Source organism: Panthera onca, chromosome A2, assembly GCF_046562875.1.
Source record: "Panthera onca isolate mPanOnc1 chromosome A2, mPanOnc1 haplotype 2, whole genome shotgun sequence".
Lineage (NCBI taxonomy): Eukaryota > Metazoa > Chordata > Mammalia > Carnivora > Felidae > Panthera > Panthera onca.
Genome location: NC_138340.1, coordinates 60,835,981 through 60,863,587, shown reverse-complemented (window position 1 = coordinate 60,863,587; position 27,607 = coordinate 60,835,981). Strand labels below are relative to the sequence as shown.

Below are 27,607 nucleotides of genomic sequence, written 5' to 3'. Positions count from 1 at the left end.
TGTAAGTAGAGAGATGGGTCATGAGTCTTATAGGTCTCCCTTTATATGTTAGAGCACGTTTATCTCTAGCTGCTTTCAGGATTTTCTCTTCATCCTTGTATTTTGCCAGTTTCACTATGATATGTTGTGCAGAAGATCGATTCAAGTTATGTCTGAAGGGAGTTCTCTGTGCCTCTTGGATTTCAATGCCTTTTTGCTTCCCCAGATCAGGGAAGTTCTCAGCTATTATTTCTTCAAGTCCACCTTCAGCACCTTTCCTGCTCTCTTTCTCCTCTGGAATACCAATTATGCATATATTATTTCTCTTTAGTGCACCACTTAGTTCTCTAATTTTCCCCTCATACTCCTGGATATTTTTATCTTTTTCTCAGCTTCTTCTTTTTCCATAATTTTATCTTCTAGTTCACCTATTCTCTCCTCTGCCTCTTCAATCTGAACCATAGTTGTCTCCATTTTATTTTTCAGTTCATTGATAGCATTTTTTAGCTCCTCCTGGCTGTTCTTTAGTCCCTTGATCTCTGTAGCAAGAGATTCTCTGCTGTCCTTTACACTTTTTTCAAGCCCAGCGATTAACTTTATGACTATTATTCTAAATTCACTTTCTGTTATATTGTTTAAATCATTTTTGATCAGTTTGTTAGCTGTTGTTATTTCCTGGATGTTTTTCTGAGGGGAATTCTTCCGTTTCATCATTTTGGATAGTCCCTGGAGCGGTGCGGGACCACGGGACACTTCTCCTGTGCTGTCTTGAATAACTTGTGTTGGTGGGCGGGGCCGCCCTCAGACCTGATGTCTGCCCCCAGCCCACCGCTGGGGCCACAGTCAGACTGGTGTGTGCCTTCTCTTCCCCTCTCCTAGGGGCAGGATTCACTGTGGGGTGGCGTGGCCCATCTGGGCTACTTGCACACTGCCAGGCTTGTGGTGCTGGGGATCTGGCATATTAGCTGGGGTGGATCGGCAAGGTGCACAGGGGCAGGAGGGGCAGGCTCAGCTTGCTTTTCCTTCAGAGATCTGCTTCAGGAGGGGCCCTGCGGCATCAGGAGGGATTCAGACCCGCCAGAGGGATTGATCTGCAGAAGCACAGCGTTGGGGGTTTGTGCGGTGCAAGCAAGTTCCCTGGCAGGAACTGGTTCCCTTTGGGATTTTGGCTGGGGGATGGGCAAGGGAGATGGCGCTGTCGAGTGGCTTTGTTTCCCACCAAGCTGAGCTCTGTCGTCCGGGGCTCAACAACTCTCCCTCCCACTGTCCTCCAGTCCTCCCATTCTCTGAGCAGAGCTGTTAGCTTATAACCTTCCAGATGTCAAGTCCCTCTTGCTGTCGGAATGTTAACTAAAATTAAAATTAAAGAAAAAAAGATAAAATGTGGTTCCAAGTACTAGGTAAAATAATGGGAATTTCCACGTTAAGACAAGATGGGGTAGACACATCTCTTCCCAATCCTCTCACTAAATACAACTAAAAATGCTGGACATTATACATAAAATAAACATAAGATTTTAAAAGGTGGAGGGAAAAAGTGGCTGGCCAGGGACCTCAGGATTCAACAAACAACACAGAGGTAAGTTACCTGAGTTTGGTGTTTTGGAGGGTGGTGCTGGTTTATTTCATATATCCCAGACTGGATGCTGGAGAAGCCAACAAGCCAGAAATGTCAATCAATGGGCAAGACCCAAAAAGAAAAGACTCAACAAAAGCCTGCTTTTTCTAGCCAAAGGTCCAGAAGAAGGACAGCCTAGCAAAGCACAGAACTTCTAGACAACAGCTGCTCTATTCCAGACAAACATCACAGGAAAGACTGCAGCCCCACTTTCATCAGCAAAGACCAAGTGGGGAGCCTGGACTCTGACCTAATCTATGTGGAATGTGGTGCTCACTCCTTCTGGCTGACGTGGGATAAGAGAAGACTAAGTGGAGAGTAAGTGGTACTCTGCCTGGTGGTAATGAGCTCCCCCCTTCATGTTGACGAAGGTCATGTGGGGAGCAGTAATAAGGCATCCCTCTCCCTCTCGGACAAGGTGGGATCAGAAGAATGCTGACTCCCTGCCAGTCCACCAGCAATGAGGTGTTCCTCTTCGCCCAGTGTGTGAATAGAGATGGGGGAATCCTGGGCTTCCAGCCCTACCTGGCAGTAAGCAAGCAATGCATTATTCCCTTTCCTTCAGTGGTGCACTGTCAGAGGAGGTAGCTAAAAAAGACTTGAATAAGATCCAGAATTTAATAACCTATACCCTAAATGCCAGGGATTTAATCTAAAATCACTTTTTACAAAAGAAATCTCCTGTAACCAGTAAAGAAATAGAATTCGTAATCAAAAATCTCCCAAAAAACCCCAAGAGTCCAGGGCTGGGCAACTTTCCAGGGGAATTCTACCAAACATTTAAAGAAGAGTTAACACCTATTATTTTGAAGCTGTTCCAAAAATTAGAAATGTAAGGAAAGCTTCCAAACTCATTCTAGGAAGTCAGCATTACCTTGATTTCAAAACCAGACCAAGACCCCGCTAAAAAAGGAGAACTCCAGACCAATTTCCCTGACGAACACTGATGTGAAATTACTCAACAGGAAACAGACCAACCAGATACAACAATACATTAAAAGAATTATTCATCACGACCAAGTGGGATATATACCCAGGATGGAGGGCTGGTTCAATATTCGCAAAACAATCAATGTGATATATCACATTAATAAAAGAAAGGACAAGAACCACATGATCCTCTCTATAGATGCAGAGAAAGCACTTGACAAAATACAGCATCGTTTCGTGATAAAAACCCTCAAGAACGTAGGGATAAGAGGATCGTACCTCAAGATCATAAAAAGCCATATGTGAAAGACCCACCATCAATATCATCCTCATTTGGGAAAAACTGAGAGCTTATCCATAAGGTCAGGAACATGACAGGGATGTCTACTCTCGCCACTGTTATTCAATATAGTATTAAAAGTCTTAGCCTCAGCAATCAGACAACACAAAGGAGTAACAAGGCATCCAAATTGGCAAGGAGGAAGTCAAACTTTTTACTCTTCGCAGATGACATGATACTCTATATGGAAAACCCAAAAGATTCCACCAAAAAACTGCTAGAACTGATCCATGAATTCAGCAAAGTTGCAGGATATAAAATCAATGCACAGAAATCAGTTGTATTCCTATACACCAATAATGAAGTGACAGCAAGAGAAATCAAGTAATCTATCCCATTTACAGTTGCACCAAAAACCATAAAATACCTAGGAATAAATCTAACCAAAGAGGTGAAAAATCTATACACTGAGAAGTATAAAAAGTTTACGAAAGAAATTGAAGACACAAAAAAATGGAAAAATATTCCTTACTCCTGGATTGCAAGAACAAACATTATTAAAATATCGATACCACCCAAAGCAATCTACATATTCAATGAAATGCTTATCAAAATAACACCAGCATTCTTCGTAGAGCTAGAAAAAAACAATCCTAAAATTTGTATGGAATGAGAAGAGACCCTGAATAACCAAAGATATCCTGAAAAAGAAAACCAAATCTGGAGGCATCACAATTCTGGACTTCAAGCTGTATTACAAAGCTGTAATCATCAAGACAGTATGGAAATCGTACAAAACCAGACACTCAGATCAATGGAATAGATTAGAGAACTCAGAAATGGACTCACAAATATATGGCCATTTAATCATTGACAAAGCAGGAAAGAAAATCCAATGGAATAAAGACAGTCTCTTCAGCAATTGTGCTGGGAAAACTGGACAGCAACATGCAGAAAAATGAACCTGGATCATTTACTTACACCATACACAAAAATAAACTCAAAATGGATGAAAGACCTAAGTATAAGACAGGAGGCCATTAAAATCCTCGAGGAGAAAGCAGGGAATCACCTCCTTGACCTCGGCTGCAGCAACTTCTTACTCAACACATATCCAGAGGCAAGGGAAATAAAAGAAAAAATGAACTATTGGGACCTCATCAAAATAAAAAGCCTCTCCACAGCAAAAGAAACAATCAGCAAAACTAAAAGGCAACCAACAGAATGGGAGAAGATATTTGCAAACGACATATCAGATAATGGGTTAGTATCCAAAATCTATAAAGAACTTATCAAACTCAACACCCAAAAAACAAACAATCCAGTGAAGAAATGGGCAAAAGACATGAGTAGACATTTCTCCAAAGAAGACATCCAGATGGCTAACTAATACATGAAAAAAGGCTCAACATCACTCATCATCAGGGAAATATAAATCAAAACCACAATGAGATACCACCTGACACCTGTCAGAATGGCTAACATTAACAACTCAGGCCACAACAGATGTTGGCAAAGATGCAGAGAAAGAGGATCTCTTTTGCCCTGCTGGTAGGAATGCAAACTGGTGAGCCACTCTGGAAAACAGTATGGAGGTTCCTCAAAAAATTAAAAATAGAACTACCATATGACTCAGCAATTACACTACTAGGTATTTATCCAAGGGATATAGGTATGCTGTTTCGAAGGGGCACACGCACCCTAATGTTTATAGTAGCACTAACAACAATAGCCAAAGTATGGAAAGAGCCCAAATGTCCATCGATGGATGAACGGATAAAGAACATGTGGTATATATACACAATGGAGTATTACTCAGCGATCAAAAAGAATGAAATTTTTCCATTTGCAACTATATTAATGGAACTAGAGGGTATTATACTAAGTGAAATTAGTCAGCCAGAGAAAGACAAATATCATATGACTTCACTCATATGAGGTACTTAAGACACAAAACAGATGAACAAAAGGGAAGGGAATCAAAAATAATATAAAAACAAGGAGGGGAAGAAAATATAAGAGACTCTTAAATACCGAGAACAAACAGGATTGCTGGAGGGGTTGTGGCTGGGGGGGTGAACTAAATGGGTAAGGGGCTTTAGGAAGGACACTTGTTGGGATGAGCACTGGGTGTTATACACAGGGGACGAATCATTGCAATTGACAACTGAAATCATTATAGCACTAGAGGCTAACTTGGATGTAAATTTTAAAAAAATGGAAAAAGAAAAAAGTCTCAACATGATGAGAAAATACAACTAACAGACACTAAGAATGAGATAAGAAGGTAGAATTATCTGAAAGCAATTTTAATGAATCTATTATAAAAGTGCTTCAACCACCAATTACAAACACACCTGAAACAAATGATAAAAATAGAAAGTTTTGATAAAAAAACAGAAAGTCTCAGAAAAGAAACAAAGATACAAAGAAGAACAATGTCGAAATTTTAGAATGGAAAAAACACATAATGGCCAAAAACCCCAAACAACTCAGAGAAAGGAATGAATAGCAGAATGGAGAGGACAGAAGAAAAATCTGTGAATTTGAAGGGAAAAACTATGGGAATTAGCCTATCTGAACAAGAGAGGGTAAAATAGGCTGGCACGGGGGAATTAAACAGAGCCTCAGGGGCTTATGGGACTAGAACAAAAGATCTATCATTCATGTCATCAGAGTCCTAAGGGAAAAGAAGAAGAGAGTGGGACTGAAAGTGTATTTGAAGAAATAATGGCTTACAATTTCCCAAATTTGAAAAAATTTAAATCTATTTATTCAAAGAGGTGAAATCTCTCTTTAAATGTGGAAAATCCCTAAGAAATAGACACCAAGGTATATCACAACTCATAGTGTAAAAAGTAAAGTAAAATTCTTGAAATAAACAAAAGACAAATGACACCTTATGTATACAATAAAAACAATTCAAATGACAGTAATTTCTCATCAGAAGGAAGTGGCACTTTTTCAAGTGCTGAAAAGTGAAAAAATACAATATTATATTGAATACTGAAAAAATATAATACTATAGTTTTGCATTTATGTAAATTTTTTCAAATTCTATTTTACTTCCATCATTTTACTTTAGTCTACTACAGTATATTCACTTTTTTCAAATTTTCAAATGATTTCTTTTTTTTAAATCCTTTTTCTCTTTTTTGTTTCTTTCCCTTTTTCTTAACTACAGAAAAAGAAAAATTCATATTTATTTTTAATTTTTATTAAAAATATTTTTAATTTTTTTCTACTATATTCTTTACTTTTGTATATATTTATTCAAATTTTATTTTACCTCATAATCTCATTTTAGTCTACTTCACCGTATTCATTTTTGCAAATTCTCACATAATTTCCTTTTTTTCTCACCCCCTCAGCCTCTTTTTTTCCCCTCTAATCTGTCACACCACTTTTAACACCAAGACCAAAACACACCTAGGATCTAGCATCATCTATTCGATTTTATGTGTGTGTTTTTAATTTTAATATTTTTTTAATTTTAATTTTTTTAACTTCAATTTTTCTACCTCATTAATTCCTTTCCTCCCTTCAAAATGACAAAATGAAGGAATTCACCCCAAAGGAAAGAGCATGAAGAAATAACAGCCAGGGATTTAACCAACACAGATACAAGCAAGATGTCTGAACTGGAATTTAGAATCACGATAATATGAATACTAGCTGGAGCTGAAAATAGAAGTAAAAAATAGCCAGAATGATTTTAAAAATGCTATAACTGAGCTGCAATCATGGATGGATGCAGCGGCGGCAAGGATGGATGAGGCAGAACAGAGAATCAGCGATATAGAGGACAAACTTATGGAGAATAACGAAGTAGAAAAAAAGAGGGAGATTAAGGCAAAAGAGCACGATTTAAGATTTAGAGAACTCAGTGACTCAATAGAAAGGAACAACATCAGAATCATAGGGGTCCCAGAGGAGTGAGAGAGAGAAATAGGGGTAAAAGGGTTATATGAGCAAATCATGGTGGAAAACTTTCCTAACCTCAGGAAAGACACAGACATCAAAATCCAGGAAGCACAGAGTATCCCCATTAGATTCAACAAAAACTGACCATCAACAAGGCATACCATAGTCAAATTCACAAAATACTCAGGCAAGCATAGACTCATGAAAGCAGCAAGGGAAAAAAGTCCCTAACCTACAAGGGAAGGCAGATCAGGTTTGCAGCAGACCTATCCACAGAAACTTGGCAGGCCAGAAAGGAGTGGCGGAATATATTCAGTGTGCTGAATCAGAAAATTATGAAGCCAAGAATACTTTATCCAGCAAGGCTGTCATTAAAAAATAGAAGGAGAGAGAAAGTTTCCCAGACAAACAAAAATTAAAGGAGTTTGTGACCACTAAATCAGCTCTGCAAGACATTTTAAGGGGAATCTCTGAGGGGAGAAAAGATGAAAAAAAAATATATATATACATATACCAAATATATAAATATATATAAATATAAAATTTTATATAAATGTAAAGATATTATATATATATATATACATATATATATATATATATATATACACACACACACCAAAAGCAACAAAAGATTAGAAAGTACCAGAGAACACCACCAGAAACTCCAACTCTATAAGCATCATAATCCAATAAATTCATATCTTTTAGTACTCACTTTAAACGTCATTGGACTCAATGCTCCAATCAAAAGACATAGGGTAACAGAATGGATAAGAAAACAAGATCCATGTATATGCTGTTTATAAGAGTCCTACTTTAGACCTAAAGACACCTTCAGATTGAAAATAAGGGGTTGGGGGCGCCTGGGTGGCGCAGTCGGTTAAGCGTCTGACTTCAGCCAGGTCACGATCTCGCGGTCCGTGAGTTCGAGCCCCGCGTCAGGCTCTGGGCTGATGGCTCGGAGCCTGGAGGCTGTTTCCGATTCTGTGCCTCCCTCTCTCTCTGCCCCTCCCCCGTTCATGCTCTGTCTCTCTCTGTCCCAAAAATAAATAAAAAACGTTGAAAAAAAAATTAAAAAAAAAATAAAAGAAAATAAGGGGTTGGAGAACCATCTACCATGCTAATGGTCAACAAAAGAAAGCCAGAGTAGCCATACTTATATCAGACAATCTAGACTTTAAAATAAAGACTGTATCAAGAGATGCAGAAGGGCATTATATCATAATCAAGGGGTCTATAGACCAAGAAGATCTAACAACTGTAAACATTTATGTGCCAAATGTGGAAGCACCCAAATATATAAATCAATTAATCACAAACATAAAGAAACTCATCGACAGTAATACCATAACAGTAGGAGACTTCAACACCCTACTCATCACAATAGACAGATCATCTAATCAAAAAACCAACAAGGAAACAATGGCTTTGAATGACACACTGGACCAGATGGACATAACAGATATATTCAGAACATTTCAGCCTAATATACATTCTTCTCTAGTGCACATGGAACGTTCTCCAGAACAGACCATATACTGGGACACAAATCAGTCCTTAGTAAGTACAAAAAGATAGAGATCATACCTTGCGTATTTTCAGACCACAACTCTACGAAATTCAAAATCAACCACAAGAAACAATTTGGAAAGGTAACAAATACTTGGAGACTGAAGAACATCCTACTAAGGAATGAATGGGCTAATGAATTTCCTCAAGCAGCTAAAGAGGAAATTAAAAAGTATATGGAAGTCAATGAAAATGATACCACAACCCCAAGCCTCTGGGACGCACCAAAGGCAGTCATAAGAGGAAAGTATATAGCAATCCAGGCCTTCCTAAAGAAGGAAGAAAGATCTCCGATACACAACCTACCCTTACGCCTTAAAGAGCTGGAAAAAGAACAGTAAATAAAACCCAAAACCAGAAGAAGACAGGAAATAATAAAGATTAGAACAGAAATTAATGCTATTGAAACCGCAAAAAACAGTAGAACAGATCAATGAAACCAGAGCTGGTTCTTTGAAAGAATTAACAAAATTGATAAACCAAGAGCCAGTTTGATCAAAAAGAACAAGGAAAGGACCCAAATAAATAAAATCAAGAATGAAAGAGGAGAGATCACAACCAACACACCAGAAATAAAAACAATAATAAGATAATATTAGGAACAATTATATGCCAATAAAATGGGTAATCTGGAAGAAATGGACAAATTCCTAGAAACATATACACTACCAAAACTGAAACAGGAAGAAATAGAGAATTTGAATGGACCCCTAACCAGTAAAGAAATCAAATTAGTAATCAAAAATCTGCCAAAGAACAAGAGTCCAGGGCCAGATGGCTTTCCAGGGGAATTCTATCAAACATTTAAGGAAGAGTTAACACCTGTTCTCTTGAAACTGTTCCAAAAAATAGAAATGGAAGGAAATCTTCCAAACTCTTTCTGGGAAGTCAGCATTACCTTGATTCCAAAACGAGACAATAGACCACACTAAAAAGGAGAACTATAGACCAATTTCCCTAATGAACATGGATGCAAAAATCCTCAGCAAGATATTAGCCAACCAGATCCAACAATACATTAAAAAAATTATTCACCATGACAAAGCGGGATTTATACCTGGAATGCACGGCTGGTTTGATATCTGCAAAACAATTAATGTGATTCATCACATCAATAAAAGAAAGGACAAGAACCATATGATCCTCTCAATAGATGCAGAGAAAGCATTTGACAAAATACAGCATCCTTTCTTGATGAAAACCCTCAAGAAAGTAGGGATAGAAGCATACCTCGAGATCACAAAAGCCATATATGAATGACCCAATGCTACTATCATCCTCAATGGGGAAAAACTGAGAACTTTCCCCCTAAGATTAGGAACATGACAGGGATATCCACTCTCGCCACTGTTATTCAACATAGTATTGGAAATCTTACCCTCAGCAATCAGACAACGCAAAGAAATAAAAGGCATCCAAATCAGCAAGGAGGAGGTCAAACTTTCACTCTTTGCAGGTGACATGATACTCTATATGGAAAACCCAAAAGATTCCACCAAAAAACTGCTAGAACCAATCCATGAAGTCAGCAAAGCTGCAGGATATAAAATCAATGCACAGAAATCAGTTGCATTCCTATACACCAACAATGAAGTGACAGAAAGAGAAATGAAGGAATCGATCCCATTTACAGTTACACCAAAAACCACAAAATACCTAGGAATAAATCTAACAAAAGAGGTGAAAAATGTATACACTGAAAACTATAGAAAGCTTATGAAAGAAATTGAAGACACAAAGAAATGGAAAAAGATTCCATGCTCCTGGATAGGAAGAACAAATATTGTTAAAATGTCGATACTACCCAAAGCAATCTACATATTCAATGTAATCCCGATCAAAGTAACACCAGCATTCTTCACAGAGCTAGAACAAATAATCCTAAAATTTGTATGGAACCAGAAAAGACTGTGAATAGTCAAAGCAATCTTGAAAACGAAAACCAAAGCAGGAGACATCACAATCCCAGACTTCAAGTTATACTACAAAGCTGTAATCATCAAGACAGTATGGTACTGGCACAAGAACAGGCACTCAGATCAATGGAACAGAATAGAGAACCCAGAAATGGACCCACAAACGTATGGCCAACTAATCTTTGACAAAGCAGGAAAGAATATGCAACGGAATAAAGATAATCTTTTCAGCAAGTGGTGCCGGGGAAACTGGACAGCAACATGCAGAAAAATGAACCTGGACCACTTTCTTACACAATACACAAAAATAAACTCAAAATGGATGAAAGACCTCAATGTAAGACAGGAAGCCATCAAAGAGAAATGCATAAATGCATTGAGGAGAAATCCTCGAGGAGAAAGCAGGCAAAAACCTCTTTCATCTTGCCCACAGCAACTTCTTACTCAAAACGTCTCCAGAGGCAAGGGAAATAAAAGCAAAAATGAACTACTGGGACCCCATCAAAATAAAAAGCTTCTGCACAGCAAAGGAAACAATCAGCAAAACTAAAAGGCAACTGACAGAATGGGAGAAGATATTTGCAAATGACATATCAGATAAAGGGTTAGTATCCAAAAATCTATAAAGAACTTACCAAATTCAACACCCAAAAAACAAATAATCCAGTGAAGAAATGGGAAAAAGACATGAATAGACACTTCTCCAAGGAAGACATCCAGATGGCCAACTAATACATGAAAAAAGGCTCAACACCACTCATCATCAGGGAAATACAAATCAAAACCACAATGAGATACCACCTGACACCTGTCAGAATGGCTAACATTAACAACTCAGGCCACAACAGATGTTGGCAAAGATGCAGAGAAAGAGGATCTCTTTTGCACTGCTGGTGGCAATGGAAACTGGTGCAGCCACTCTGGAAAACAGTATGGAGGTTCCTCAAAAAACTAAAAATAGAACTATCCTACGACCTAGCAATTGCACTACTAGGCATTTATCCAAGGGATATAAGTGTGCTGTTTTGAAGGGACACATGCACTCCCATGTTTATAGCAGCACTATAATTAATAGCCAAAGTATGGAAAGAGCCCAAATGTCCATTGATGGATGAATGGATAAAGAAAATGTGGCATATATATATAATGGAATATTATTTGGTAATCAAAAAATGAAATCTTGTCATTCCAACTACGTGGATGGAACTGGAGGGTATTATGCTAAGTGAAATTAGAGAAAGACAAAAAACATATGACTTCACTCATATGAGGACTTTAGGGGACAAAACAGATGAACATAAGGGAAGGGAAACAAAAATAATATAAAAACAGAGATGGGGACAGTAGCTGCCCAGCTACTGTCATACTGGCTGAACTCATTCAACAAAACAGAAGAGACTCATAAATATGGAGAACAAACTGAGGGTTGATGGAGGGGTTGTGGGAGGGGGGATGGGCTAAATAGGTAAGGGGCATTAAGGAATCTACTCCTGAAATCATTATTTCACTATATGCTAACTAATTTGGATGTAAATTTTAAAAAATAAAAAATAAAATAAAAAAAATAAACAAAGAAAAACCCCCTAAAAAACAGACCACAATATGTAATCAAGAGCTCCATTTTTGGTGTGTTTATCTGCTCTTCTGTTTGTTTGTTTTTGCTTTTAGAGAGGAAGAGAGTACTGTGGGCAGAGGGAGGGAGAGGGGGAGAGGGAGGCAGGGGGGGGGGAGGGGGAAAGAGAGAGAGAGAGAGAGAGACTTTCCCATGACCTTGGGGTCATGACCTAAGCCAAAAATAAAAAGTTGGGATGATCAACCAACTGAGCCACACAGGCCCCCATATCTGCTCTTCTGGACCATGTATATACATGGGGACAAGACTCAGATTTCCCTGACTCATCACAATAACATGACATCTAGTACCTGGCAGACCTTCAATGAATATTTGAGTGTTTGAATATTTGAATATTTAAATGAATGAATGAATGAATGAATCAATGAACTAAAGGCAAGGGTGGGAGTCAGGTCTCTGGGAGAAGGACTCATGACCTTGAAGATGATCTCTGTTGAGGTCAGCACTGGCCTTAGACCTCTGTTGCTACAGACACCAGATTCCACTAATGGCAAATTTTACTTGTTGAAAGAAATGGCCACGTGGCTTCCAGAAGATACCAGACTCACCTGAGGTGCAGAAAGTGGAGCATGGGTTAGGCCAGTATTGTTTCATCCAGAGGGGTAGGACCCCAGGTGTGCTCCACATGTGCAGGTAGGTGGAGATCCGGCTGCTCTGAATTGCCACCAGATTGCCACCAACACCTGGGAGGAGAAAAAGAATGTGGTTTCCCCCTTTTTATGCCAGTCTCTCAGTTCTGGCCCTTATTTTAAGTCTACTTCCTCCAGAAGCCTCCCTTGATTGATGTAGCACTTTTTATGCCAGTCTCTCAGTTCTGGCCCTTATTTTAAGTCTACTTCCTCCAGAAGCCTCCCTTGATTGATGTAGCACTTGGTCTCTTTTCCTTCCCTCCCACTTTACAACAGATTTTATTTGGCTGCAAGCAAGGGTAAACTCGACCTTGTGAGTGAAGTGCCAGGGTAGTAACTGTATCACCTTGACAGCTACCTCTTATGGTGAAGGAAATGTGACTGGCAAAGTAGGTTTACAATACAGATTTGTCAAGTAGAGGGAGGGAGGGAGAGTGATGGAAAGGTCTATGGGAGGATATCTTGATAAGGCCTTCAAGGCTGTGGGAAGTGACAGGAATCAGATTACAGACTGGAACATCTGAGAAAATGAAAAGATTTTTTCACCTAAGGTGGAAAGGAGATGGAAGAGAAGGTGGGCAACAGCAGCAAGGGAAGAGGGGATAGCATATGCAACAGGTCTGGGGCTTATGGCTGAGGCTCCCAGCTTCCACAGAGAATGGACCATGCCAAGACTACAAAGGCCATGCTGAGCTGTCTTTGCAGGGACAGGATTACAGGCTGACAGAGAAGAGCATCTGTTCAGGACCATCTCCTTTAGAGAGTGGGCAGGCTGCCTTCATCCTGTTTCCTCAGCCCATTGGGGAATAACCCCTCATTGGGCCAGATGTGCCCCAGTGATCTCCAGAGGTAGAGACCAACAACCCTGGATGCAAAAGTCTGTGGGCAGAGGATGGCTGCAGATCTATTTTGCTCAATCCACATGATTTAAAAAAGGGGGGAGGAGTGGATTTAAAAATGTAACTCAAATTAATTGTTATCATTTACATAAATTGCTGGCTTCTCCTAACAAGTCAGTTTTGGCAACTCTGGACCTCCAAACTTGCCAGGCAGCAACTGGCTGGAGCTAAGCAGGCCCCTGTCACTCCACACCAGGAACATGTTCTGCAGCATGACCTATTTCCTGCTGCTCCTTACTGCCCAGCTACTGTCATACTGGCTGAACTCATTCAACATTCTCATGTGGCCCCACAGTCATCTGAGTTGGTGACATCCAAGAAAATCTTTCCAAGCTTTAGCCTGCCTTAGCAGTTGTTGTCTTTCACATGGCCAGCTCCTTGTATGACGGGCAAGCTCTGCCTCTACTGGGGCAGACCTGCTGGGTGGCCCACTGATATTCAAGGAATAATCACCTGGGTTCCCATGGAAATGGGGAGAGGGGGTGCCCAAAGGCCTCTGTAGCCTGTTTCTGCAGCCCCAGAACACCAGGGCCTGGGACCAAGCAAAGTATGCAAAAAGCTATCACATTTGGTTCCCTCCCTGACTGGTCAGTCCCATTTACAGATCCTCATCAGAAGCCAGACACAAACCAAGCTTTGGTTAAAAGAGCCCATAGGGTCTAAGCCTAGAAGGGAGATCAATGAAGGGTTGGGTGGAAGACAACAGGCAATGGAGGGGATTCAGGCAAAGTGGACAAACACAAGTCCTCTCTGAGTGGCAGCTGATTATTTCCTCACCCAGAATGTAAACTCAGTATTGTCACAGTCTTGCTTTTGAAGAAGGCAGAAATCCAGATTTTTATGTGCAAAAGTCTTAGTTTTAAATGTCATCAATGAATCTAAATTTAAGAAATTAACAAACAAACATACAAACAAACCATGAGAAGCCAACACCCCAGTTCTGAAGGCCATGATCAGGTGCCAGTGAATCCTGGCTTAGATGTGCCTTCAAGGCACGGGATTTAGCTCTGTGGGACAGCTCAAGCCTCTGTGGTGACTGTGAGGAAGAGTGTGAGCTGGTGGAGCAGTGGTCAGGGCTTTCTCCCTGAGGGTCTCCTTCCATATGAGAAAAACCAGCCTGGTAGTCTCTGCCCAGCAGAAACACAGCCATGGCTCAGTTTCCAGATTCTGCCTTTGAGGGCCTGGGGCTGGAGCTCTGAAGTCACTGCTTTTCAGGTCCCACTGCGCAAGCCCTGGGGGCTAACACAGCCCAGGGGTCCCAGGTGATGGTGACTGCCAATACCTACCACATATGATGGGAGTAAATATGGCCATGCCTTGGAATTGCTGTTTAGAAATGGTTTTGTTCATGATGAGCCCTCCAAAACTGGGGAGAGAGCAGAGGGAAAATGATTAGTTTATCCTTGTAGGGGACCTGGTATACCTCTATACAAAATGTCTTATCAGAGGCACCTGGGTGGCTCAGTCGGTTGAGAGTCTGACTTCAGCTCAGGTCGTGATCTCATTATTCTGGAATTCAAGCCCCACATTGGGCTATATGCTGACAGCTCAGAGCCCGGAGCCTGTTTAGGATTTTCTCTCTCTCCCTCTGCCCCTCCCCCAGTCATGCTCGCTGGCCCTCTTTCTCTCTCTCTCTCTCACAAAAATAAACAAATATTAAAATAAAAAATTTTTCAAAATGTCTTACCAGTTTCCTTTCTCAGTGTAGCAAACACTTTCCTGACCCCTACACAAAATATCTGATATAGACAGGCTGGTATCCACAGTGTCCTCTCCACCACGCACATGATTCTCCGCCTCTATTCTGAGCCTCAGCTGTTCCAGAAGGCCCATCAGATAATGTTAGCCCATTAAAAACAAGTTACAAACTCTCTGAGGTCACGTAGCTGGCTGGACTCTCCCATGTGACAGCTCATGTACCACAGCTGAACTGCTACTTTCCTGAGCAGTAAATGGAACCTACATGAGAATCCACTTCTGCTCCTTGTTCTTAGAGATGTCGCAATAAGACCTTGCTCCTACCAGCCCCTGGAGTTTAGCAAAGACTGTCCTGCTCCTACAGTCCTGGCGAGGTTGGATCAGTTTGTAAAAGGAGCCCAGGAGCTTTCTGGAATCAAAGACACCTGGACCACAACCACTTCTCCCTAAGAGTCAACGTTAGGAAAGCACCCCAGAAAGCACTGGGGTGGTGCTCATCCAGGTCTATTAACAGAAAGGGCTCTGGAGAGTGAGGTTCAAGGGTGGAACACCTGAGCTCAGCTGAAGGCCCAAGGGCCCAGGGGGACGAATCCCTCAGCCCCACTAGGTCGCACCAGCAGCCATGCTGTGGAAATGGTATTCACAGAGCCATCACTGTGGGGCCAGATGAGGGACCCCCTGAAGCCCAAGCAGGGGAACTCTGGCAGCAGGGATGGGGGTGACAGGTGTCCTGCAGTGCCACGAGGGGACAAGAGGTCCTGGCATCAGTGTGTTCATCTGATGTTTCCAGGTTCAGTTCTTCCTGGCTCTGATACTCCTGCAGTGGTAAACAGGACTGCCTCTCAGAATAAATAAGGCCTAAGGTTCTTGGTGAGGGGGAAAGAGATGAAGAACAAAGAGGTATGACTCAACAACCGGCACCGGGGACTTAGTGAAGGAGCCCACAGCAATGATTCCCTCCAACCATGATCAGCCAGAAAATGATTTAAACCCACATGATTTACATCCTCACCCTGGAGGCTTGGTGGCCTCAGGCCACTCTCCCTGTCTGCAGAGGCCAGACAGGGGTGGCATGGAGCAAAGGGGTGGTGGCAGCCCTCACTCATGTGCACATGCTGATGACCATCGCTAGAATGACTGGGAACCACCCTAACTTCAGGATCCTCATGATGGGCGGGTTCTGCTTGACAATGAGGACCCACAAGGGGATCAGGGCCATGAAGCTGATACAGACCAGCAGCGTCAGGTATCGATTATCTGGGAGGAGAGAGAGAGAGAGAGAGAGAGAGAGAGACAGACAGACAGACAGACAGACAGTGTGAGTGCCAGGGCACATGAGCATGGACTGTGGGGCCACAGTCTGGGCTGCAATGATTAGAGGTGAGCTTGGAGCTGAGGAGACGCTTCTGTCTCCGGTAGGGTGGACAACCTACCATACTTCTAAAGATTTTTTCCATCTTATTAAGAAACTGGAAAAGCTCCTCTTTATCCTCAATTCCTGTCACAAGCCCCTTTACTTCTCTTTTTTGCTATTTTCCTGACATACATAACCTCTCCCATCTCCTTCCACCTCAACCTTATTATTATTATTAATGGTTACATTTATGGGATTGTGTCCACAGGCCAGCACGTCATGTTCTCCATTCCCCCTCAGATGGGCATAGGAGAGACTACAGCATGAAGAGGTGGCCCACCAGCACCCGAGCCAGCATGCAGACATCAGGGCTACAGCCAGAGTTGGTTAATGATGTCAATCTGCACCTGGCTGAGGCCAGCCTAAGGTGGCCTCCCCAGCATTTATGGGTCTCTCAGGGCTCAGACCACACCCAGCTTTGCAGCTACTTATGCCCCTGTGTCATCTTCTCTGCTGGTTGGAGCCAGCAGAACTCTGACGGTTCTGGGACACCTGACTGTTCCTGGAGCCAGGTCAGGGCCCCACATACCACCATTCTCACTCACTCCCTTCTTCCCTTATATTTTGTGTGTCACCCTCCCAATCACTCCAAACAAGACACCAGCTTTCTCTAGAGCTATCCTCTCACCCCCAGCCCCACCTCTAAAGGACAGGCTCAGGTGGTGCACAGTCCTCTGCCAAGTGGACCCCAGCACGCAGAGGTGTGCACGTAGGTCTGTGCCCCACATCCCATTTCTCTGAGCAGCATCATTAGGAGGACCCCTCCCCTCTTGTCTTTCTCTGAACTAAACAATCATGGTTAATTCCTTTGCCATAGGGAGGCCCGTCTCCTTGGGCAGCTACATGGAAGCACAGGCCATAGGTGCTCAACTTGGACTACAGAAAAAGTAACTCATCATGGAAGGGGCCAGCCTCTTCGCCATCCCAGGAGGTGGGAGACAGGCCCAGGAAGCTCTAAGCAAGTCTCAAAAGCTCTAGGAAGCAGCAGCCTACAGGAGTGCTGCTTTTAGGACATTTTTTCAGTCTGATTTTTCTAGAATGATTCAGGAGCTCTGGCAGAGGCTCCACCTCATATTTTCCCACCACCATGATGAATACTTCCCCCACACATGGCTTGTCCTCCCAACTACATTGACAGGTGACCCAGTCAGCAGCTCATTCTTCATCAGTGAAGATTTATCTCATATGTGCCAGGCCCAGTGAAACTGTAAGTGCACCCAAGATAAATTCACAGTCTAATTTGAGGGATGGACAACCCAACAATGATTCAACAGCTACTAAGTTGTGTGTTGCAACATGCACATTAGGGCAGAGAAGAAGGGTCTGGAAATACCAGTGACCCAAATTTGTTTTATAAGTAAAACGCGATTAACCAACCCACACACAAATCTTGTTTTAAATTCACTATGGTTTAAAAATAAAATTAGGTCATCTTATCATTAGATCTTCATTGCCACTTACAGGAACTTTGAGGATCTCCCAACCATCAAATAGTATTGGTGGAAGGCAGTTCCTGGGGTGACAAGGAGCTGGTCCCAGAACTGAGAGGGAGAGGGTCTCAATGCCCAGACACACTAAATCACAGGTATTCTGTCAGTCTGCTTCAGCTGCCAGCATGTAAGTGCTGGGTGACTTCTCTTGGTCCAGAGTCTGAGTTCCCACAGGGCAACGATAAGCCAGAGCTTCGCTGTGTCTGTGCCTGTGTCTAGGTATTTCCTCCAAATAAGTGTCACCACATGCCCTACTGCTGTCCACCATCTTCTTCACTGTCCACTCCACTCACTGATGCCACCTGCCCCCAGGTACTTGGGGTTATGACCATGCAGAGAATCAACACTTACTAGATCCAAACAACTGTGGGCAGCCAGCTTAGGTGGAAAGCAAAAACTGTGATGCTCAGAGGGGAGTAGTCAGCAGGTGAGAACCATCTGGGAAAGGGAGATGCTACCTGTCCACAATGCCCAGGACAGCAACATGTTCAGTGTGCTCCCAGGGCAGATCTAGGGAGACCCCTGGTGGAGTCAGAGCTTCTGGCCACAAGGGTCTGTCATACAAGAGGTGTGAACGCCTCTCTTGGCTGATGACCAGGGCACTGGGCACCTTCTGAGGAGACCTGGGCTTCTTCTGCCTCACACCAGCAGGGAGAGCATATGCTGCTGCCCATAGCTATGACATGCCTCCTTGGGAGTCCCTTCCCAGCTGGTTTGTACATGGCCAGTGTGACACATGCCTTACCCATGGAGGGTCTGTTAACCTATGAGGGCACACTGAAGTGGCCAGGCCATCCTCTGGCCCTCCCTGGTCTCCTTGCACACCCCTGCCCTAAGGTGGAGACTGAACTTATCTGCTGACCTGAGTGGATGGGAGAGCTTGCTGTTTGCCGACATTGGACCCAGCCTTGTTCGTGTGCCCCACCTCAAGGGGTGCCTCTTACCTTTGTGTTTATAGAAGAAGCTGCTAACAAAGGCCAGGATGGACAACGTGATGAGGTCTCCCAGGCTGGCAGCAATGGGCATGGCAATGTTGTTGTCTGGATTGATCCCAAGCTTCTGAGCACCAATTACTATGCAGACCATCAGCATTCCTGCAGGGAGGTGGCAGAGGAAACTCAAAGCACAGGATGAGAAAGTGGTCAGGAGGCTGCTCAGTAACTTTCCTGTATCCACACAGCCCTCACCTGAGCCAGGCTGCCCTAACACTCAGTTTCCCCACTATTCTGAAGCCTGAGAAGGCTGCAGTAGGGTGGACCCTGTCACTTGCAGGCGTGATGTTAAGAAGCAGCCTGGAAGCTTTGATGATACACTCAAACCCATGGGGGAGACAGCAGGGAGGTAGCTCCTGGGCTCCCAAACCAGAAACTACAGAAGTGAAGCTCACAGCTGCTCCCTGACAGGAAGAGGACTCCAAAACCACTGTGAGCAATAGAGCCCCAGGGGCAGAGCACAGCATCTTGTGTCTGTCGGGGTCCCTGGGGACACAGGTGCCCCAGTGGGATTAGCCACATGAGAGGTTTGTTAGGGACAAGGCCTGTGAGGAGGAATGGGGGGCCCCAGGGGTATTGGGAGAGCCACGAGATGGCATGTAGGCCACCCTCAGTGGAAGACAGGAAGGAAAGCAGGGGAAGCACATGCAGACTACAGCACAGCATTGTCAGTGGGTCCACATCTCTGGGGAACAGACCCATCTCAGGATCCTGGCAGGGCCACCACTGGGCGAAGGCAGCAGGTAACCTCTAACAGCGGGGAGTGGGGGTAAATTTTTGGGTGTAGCACTGGAAACCCAAGAGACACATTCTCATGGCCACTATACCTCCCTGGGTCCTATTTTGTGTTCTGACTGTGTTCTGAGATGACTGTCACATGCAATCTTCCAGCCCTCATCTACTGCCTAGGACTTAATCCAACAGCATTGGGGGTTCCCGGGTGGCTCCGTCAGTTAAGCGTCCAACTCTTGGTTTTGACGCAGGTCATGATCTCATGGTTTGTGGGGTCGAGCCCCATGTCAGGCTCTGTGATGACAGCACGGAGCCTGACTGGGATTCTCTCTCTCCCTCTCTCTCTACCCCTCCCCTGCTTAAGCTCGCACCACTGACTCCTTCTTTCTCTCAAAATAAATAAATAAACATTTTTTAAAAGACACATTGTATCTTGGCTCTTGGTGTTTAAATACTTTACTCACTACTCTGTAACTCTAAATATAATTAGAATTATCACCTCAAGGCCTACTAACACTGCTGCCACTGGCCAGTTTGTGCCCTATTTTGTGACCAGATCATAGCTACTTTATCTCTTTTGAAATGCCAGTTCTAAGTGAGGTTGAGTCTGTGTGGCTGGTGGTCTGGTGAAAAACAGGGACTACATAGAAACCACCAGTTTGAGAGCACTTATTAAAAACCACCACCACCACCTGGCTTTACAGCAGTCATGCTGAGGTCACACTATGAGCCACCAGCCATGCTCCTCAACTTCTACACATCTTTGGACAACCCAGTTTATGTCCATGCTGCTGAACTTCACCCCTCATCTATGCTTCACTTTCCTCATCTGGAAAATAGGGAGCTAGGAATGGCATTCTCTACAAGACTCCACAGGAACAGGGCTGGCCTCTGGAATCATCGGATTGTGTTGTTTTCAGAGACTTCATATCAAGTATCTCTTGGGCTCTATTTCTCCACAAGGTGTGGCATACTCATTCTTCTCTTCCCTTGGACAGACTGAGTGATGGCACCCTAGCCCCTGCCCCATGTGCACAGGCACAGGTACATGACCAGGAGCAGTCTGCCCAGGGAAGTGTAATTTATGAATTTGCTTCTGGGTTTCTGCACTCTTACCCTCCATCCCGATTACATACACTAGCACAGGAATGAAGAGAAACCACTAAATAACCTGCCACATTATCCTTACAGAGAGCTGAGCTCAAAGGTGTTTCATGAGCAGTCAGATGGAGAACAGAAGGGTAAATGCAAATCCGATTCACAGTTAGCACTTATTCTTTCTTATATGTGCACATTGTTTGCGAGAGACACTCAGACATGCAGTCCAGAAGAGAACCAAAATGAAGTCCGCTCATTCAGCAAACATTTGGCAGCTGGTAATATGCCTATTTTAGGTGTTGAAAATAGCCATCAGGCTCTGGACTCATACAGTAAATGCTTGTTGGGTGGAGGGAGAGACAGCACACAAGTAAGTGAACAAGCATTTGAAGTAAAAAACAGGACATGAAAATAAAGCAGGACTATGAATGGGGGTGTGATGCTAGAGAGCTGATCAGAGAGGCTTCAAAAAGGAGACACTTGCACTTAGCTGAAATTTGCTATGTGCTTGCATACTGATGTCTCACCCCAAACCAGAACATACACATCACAAAACAGTGCAGTTACTCACCAGTGCATCCCCTCCACTGCACCAGTGCCTGGCACACAATAGACACTCAGTAAGTACTGAGTAATGAGCGAATGGGGGGACATTCCATGGTAATTGCACGGCAACCATGGTTGCCCCTGAAATGAGTGAGCTCCCTGAAGACAGGGTTGTTTGTCACTCCTTGTGTGTTCCGCCTTCTGCAGACATGGAGGAAACATCTGATACATGGCAGGTGGTGTGACAGGAGCAGAATAGGAGAAGCCCTATTCTAACAGGGCACCTCTCTGAGGAGCTGACATTCTAGCAAAGGGGTGAGACAGAAAAGAATGAAGAAAATGAACAATTGCAGATGTTTGTAAGTGCTCAATAAGGAAAACAGGTGCATAGTGCAGAAGAGCATGTCGGCAGCTGGGGAGAAGGGCAGAGGGCAGAACTTGAGTGAGTCAGAAAAGACCTCTCTGCAGAGATGAAATTGAAGCTAATGCTAGAGTCTTGTTCCCTACAGGACTGCAGATGCCAGAATCTTCCACAGGCCCATTCACAAGCTGTGCTCAAGTAACATTGAATGGATGGAGGACGGATGAGCAGATGAATGTGTCAACTGAGCAAAGGCCAGTTCTCTGAACAAGCAGAGGGAAGAGAAATGGAGTCAGCAGCTCACTCCTGGACACATACATTGCCTAAGAAAGGACTCATTGTCCTCCTTGCCCATCCATAAGGTGGGGCTTGGAGACTTAACTAATAGGCTCTCCCCCATCCTCTGGCAGGACATGTGAGGCCCCACCATTAGTGCACCCATTTTCCACATCTCAAGGAACTGAAACACAAAGAGTTGAGAGCAAAGTACTGAAGAATGGAGGACAGAGAGAGCTAGGAGGGGGTGGTAACTGGGGTGGGGGCACAGCTCACCTAAGGCAAATGCAGCAAGAAAGGCGGTGATGACACTGCTGGCACACAGCAACTCCACCTTCACAAAGTCCAACTCCTCCCTAGACATAGCACCCAGCAGCAGGGCGGCCACAGCAGCCAGGAACCCCACAACGGTGGCCTGCACCTGTCAGGGCAGAAATCAGAAACATGAGGAAAGGTGTCTCTGACCATCATTGTTCCTCCCTGCCTTTGCCTCTGCCTCCTCTCTGACCTTGAGGTTACCTAACCTCCTTCCCTCACCCTAAAATTTGCCAACAGCCCTTCCGACCTGGAAAAAACAAACACCTCGCTTTAATCCAACTCCCTTGAAAACTATTGTTTTCTTGTTCTGCAACTTGTTTGATGCCATTTTCCGTCATGAAATCTTCACCTCCTACTCAGCCTTTGGCCAAGGGCCACCAGTCTCTTGCTCATGGCTCCTCTCACTGGTCTGGGCAAAAGTGCTCTATAACCCCCAGCTGCTCAGACATGCAACTTCTCCTGCAATGTGGAAACTTCCACGATCCACAGCTATGCCTTGGAAGTCTCTGTGCACACTCTGTCTCTCTCCCAGACTTTCCTTCCTTGGCAATTGCCCTTCATGCTGGTGGCCCTCTCTCTCCATTCTCCCCCATCCCGGCTGCAATTCCCATCTCATCTCAGTGGCGTCACACCTCTGCTGCTCATGCAGGCCAGTACCATGAGGTGCCCAGATCTCAGTATCAATACTGGCATGTTATCAGTACAGTTGACCCTTGACCAACATTGGCATTAGGGGCACCGACACTGTGTAAAGTTGAAAACCTGTGTATAACTTGTCACTCCCTCAAAACTTCACTACTAACAGCCTACTGCTGATCAGAAGCATTACCCATGACACAAACTTGATTCACACATATTTTGTATGCTATATTATATACTGTATTCTAATAAAGTAAGCTAAATAAAATTAAGAACATCATAAGAAATCATACATTTACAGTACTGTATTTATGAAAACAAATCTGCCTATAAGTGGACCCATGCAGTTCAAACCCATATTGTTCAAGGATCAACTGTAATTCAAATGTCTCAATGGAAACATGCTGTATTATTAAAGAACCCTAAAAAAACAAAGAACTCTACCATATATATGGATGAAAATGTTCCCCAAGTTAACCCACGTGATTCCAGTGAAAGTCCCAATAAGACTTTTCATAGCACTTGACAACTTAAGTTCCACAAAGATGAGTATGTGCAAGAACAGCCAAGACACCTTGAGAAAAAAGATCAAGAGGGAGTTTGGCACATTCATTATCAATATTTAGTTTTAAGGCTACTGTAATTAAAACAGGGTGGTACTGGCACAAAAATAGACAAATAGATCAGCAGGACAGACTGGAGTCCAGGAACACCATCAAGAATAGATGAAAATGTATATATGGAAATTTAATATGATAAAGGTGGAACTTCTAATCAGTATGGAATGGGTGGGTACTGAATAAACGGGGTAAGGAAAAGTGGATATGTAGGGGAAAAAAAGGATTCCTACATTATACCATTCATACACACACCCCACTAAACATAAAACCTAATGTATGAAAAGAAAAAAATATAGGATAATGTGTTTCAGATTTTGGATTAGAGAAAGACTCCTGAAGATATGTAAAATCTATGAAGAAAAATGAAATAAGCTGTATATAAATCCAAGTATGACTTCTATGTGATACCACAAACTTCAAAGACAGAAACTGAGCAGGAGAAAATATCTCCATTTATAAGTAATAAAGGGTTAGTGATCAAAATCATGAAGTCCATTTTACAAAGCAATGCCAACTTTTGTGTTTTTTTAATGTTTATTTATTTTTGAAGGGGAGAGAGACAGAACATGAGCAGGAGAAGAGCAGAGAGAGAGGGAGACACAGAATCTGAAGCAGGCTCCAGGCTCTGAGCTGTCAGCACAGAGCCCAATGTGGGGCTTGAACTCATGAACTACAAGATCATGACCTGAGACAAAGTCAAATGTTTAACAGACTCATCCACCAGGCACCCCAAGCAACGCCAACTTTTTAAAAAAGATAACCCAACAGAAAAATGTACAAGGGGAATAAATTGACAAGATACAAAAAGGAAATACAAATGGCTAAAAAGCAAATAAAAATGTGACCAGCTTCCCAAGTAATAGGAAAAAAAAAATTAATCCCAATTTGAAAGTAGGTATCTTATTTCTTTGTAATTGATGTTGGTGTTCCTTTATGAAAAGGTCAGTGCCCTCTCAGTTTTGGCGGGGGGTGGGGGGGGGGTGGGGAACTCAGCAGGTGCTAAGCCCTTGTCTGTGCTTATCCAATGAATGAATCAATCAATGAGTGCATGGGTACACTATATTTATCCCCCAGACTAGGTAAAATTAAAATTTAAAAGGTTTAGGGGCACCTGGGTGGCTTAGTCGATTAAGCATCTGACTCTTGCTTTCAGCTCAGTTCATGATCTCAAGGTTCATGGGTTTGAGTCCTGCAGTGGGCTCTGTGCCATCTATGCGGAGCCTGCTTGGGATTCTTTCTCTCCCTCCCTCTCTGCCCTTCCCCTGCTCTCTCTCTCTCTCCCTCAGAAATAAATAAACATTAGATAAATTTTTAAAAATTTAAAAGGTTGATAATATAAAATACACATTGACAAATATGTGGGAAAATGATTCTCTTACATACAGATGGTGGTAAAATTGGTACAGGAATTCTGGGAGGAAACTTGGCTACAATTTACCCATATACTTATGATCTAGCATTTTCTCAGTACAACATTTGCACATGTGAACAAAGAACCATGTAATAATGAGAATAATGACTGGAGCTGACATTTCCTGAGTGCTATCTGCTATTCTAAGTGATTTTCATTCATTAAGCCATTCTTAAAAGTACAAGTTACAGAATTATATGTACAGCATAATACTTTTTGTGCTTAAAAAAACACAGAAAGACAGGGACACCTGTCTGGCTCAGTTGGAAGAGCATGTGATTCTTGACCTTGGGGTCGTGAGTTTAAGCCCCAGGTTGGGTGTAGACATTACTTAAATAAAACAATATTTAAAAAAAAACACAGAAAGTCATAGCATATATTGTCTATGGCCACATACACCTATATGGGAAATACAAAGTAGTTTAGAAGAATACTTTCAATGCTGGTGAGGTTATGGAGAAACTAATAATTAAAACATTAACATTGGTGCTATTACTTAATACTAAGCATTGAAATATTTTATAATCCTTTTTGGAAAAATCTAGATCTTTAAATTGTTCATACCTTGTGAACTTGTGGGAAGTTATCTTCAGAAATTCGTGCAAAAAGAGAACAATGTCATTGTGGTGTAATTTATTGAGCAGAAGCCTACAATTTTATGTGCACCCATGTGATGAAGGTCGAATGAGGTGGGATAGGGCTGAATTTGGACAGTTTGCAACGGCCCTGTTGGACCAGCTCTTAGTGGCTGCACTTCAGTCTTACTAGTTGAGTTCCTGGGCCCTACCAGTTGTTAAAAATCACTCTTGGGTATATTTTAAATATTACTGTTGGGTATATTTGTGATAGAATATCACAATATTTGTGATATTGTGAAATTTGGGTATATTTGTGATAGAATACTAAAAGTTCAATTATGAAATTTATTGGACCATGTGTGACTCAATGTTAAGCTCCTTAACAAACAGAAGAGACAAACTTATATCCATGCTATGAACCAGAATGTGCCAAGCCAGTGTCTGGCCCAGGTCAGGACTTAATGAATGTTGGTTGAGAATCGATCATGTGGAAATGTGCATACATATGGACAAGGATTTGGAAACTTGTAGCTCAGGCACTTATTACCTGCCCCTTGCCAGCCTCTCTGTTAAGGGTATCATGAGCATCTCATTTAATCTCCAAAGCTCTTCAGCCATAGGCCATGGTCCCGGCACAGGTGACTCGGCTCAAGTGGAGAAGGCAGACATCTACACACAGAATTGCAACCAGGTCAGCTGCAGCTGCATGTGCAAGGCCCCAAAGAGTACCTGGTGTCGGGCTGGAACTGAGACCTGATTGGAACTTCATTGCCGGAAGAACAAGAAGAGACAGGACATTCCAAGGAGAGGCAACCACACACACAAAGGCAGCAGGTGTGGGGGACATGAAGCTGTGGAAGGGACAGGACCAGACCAGGAGTACCTTTGGGCCAGGCCTACACTTTGACAAGTAGAACCAACAAAGGAGCTTCAGGAGGAGGCAGTTTGATCAGCTCTAGGATTTAGAAAAGGTCACTCAGGTGTCCAAGCAGAGGGGAGCCAGAGGGGAAGGAACCTGGGGCAATGAAGAGGTTTGATGTCAGTGATGCAGGAGATCAAGAGGCCAAGGCAAGGAAGAAAAGAAGCAGGGCTGGATTCAAGTACAGCTCAGAGGCAGACTCTTCCGCAAGTGGTCATAAGGTTGAGGAGCAGAGATGCTGAGAGAGACTCGGTCTCAGGCTTGATTAATGGGAAGACTCCTCACTAGGCACAGCTACTATGATTGGGAGTTTACCACATGTGGCCAGGTGCCATGGCCTTACATGATTGAAACCTCACAACAGACCATCTTACAGATAAGGTGAGGTGATTTGCCCAAGGGTCTACCCCCAAAATGAACTTTCAACCATCAAACTCTTAGGGATTGGGGACTTCACAAGAGGTAAGTGTGAGGAGATAAGGTGATGACGCCAGATCTGGCTAAGGTGTTTCAGGGATGCTTCGGGGAGGGGCAGATGGAGATGCCCCGTAGACAGCCAGAAACAGTGGCTCTAGAACCCAGGTGAGAGGTAAAGTGGATAGCCACCTACTCTGATGGACAGGGAGATATAGCTAAGCAAGTCTTGTGTGGTCTGCCCAAGGCCAACCTGTTGATAAATGACAGCCTTAACACCAGCCTGTCTGATCTTAGAGTCCAGGTGCTTTGTGCAGCCTCAGGCTGCCCCCAGCCAAAGAAGCCCAGAAGGTTCTGGATCAAACTACTTCCTCTCTTGTCCTGAGCCAATCTCTTCCCAGTCTCCCCCTGCCCTAGGCTTCCTGATTTTGTAATACTCTGAGACTCCTCAGATAAAAACTTAGCCCAACTAGGGTCTATTAGAAGGAGGTTCAAGTTTGAACAAGCATGAAACATTTAAGGGACAAAGGTGTGGGGGTTGGAGGATATCCTGCAAAAGCTGAGAAGGCACAGGCTGAGAGGCAGGAGTGGGGCCAAGGAGGAACTTCCAGACAGGAAGAATCTCCAGAAACTATAAGCAGGATCATATGCACGAGGCAGTCAGAGGGTACACCAATTAGGATGTCAGTGACTTTGGCAAGCACAGCTTAAGTCAAGACAGTGG

At 43.2% G+C, this 27,607-nt stretch overlaps 1 protein-coding gene across 7 annotated transcripts in view; it reads right to left on the bottom strand.

The window, feature by feature from the left end:
* LOC132676268 (solute carrier family 41 member 3) overlaps positions 1-27,607 on the bottom strand; it is a 145,662-nt gene that overhangs the window by 53,149 nt on the left and 64,906 nt on the right. For 5 of the 7 annotated variants that reach the window (XM_081795008.1, XM_081795007.1, XM_081795006.1 and 2 more), the window contains 5 exons: positions 22,261-22,405; positions 18,924-19,073; positions 16,188-16,332; positions 14,664-14,743; positions 12,398-12,532 (listed from right to left, as the gene is read on the bottom strand). In XM_081795008.1, the coding sequence (XP_081651134.1) occupies positions 12,398-12,532; positions 14,664-14,743; positions 16,188-16,332; positions 18,924-19,073; positions 22,261-22,405 (655 nt within the window). Of the gene's footprint in view, positions 1-56; positions 1,330-12,397; positions 12,533-14,663; positions 14,744-16,187; positions 16,333-18,923; positions 19,074-22,260; positions 22,406-27,607 lie in introns of those variants that run through there. The other 2 variants (XM_078442660.2, XM_081795009.1) reach the window with 2 other exon arrangements.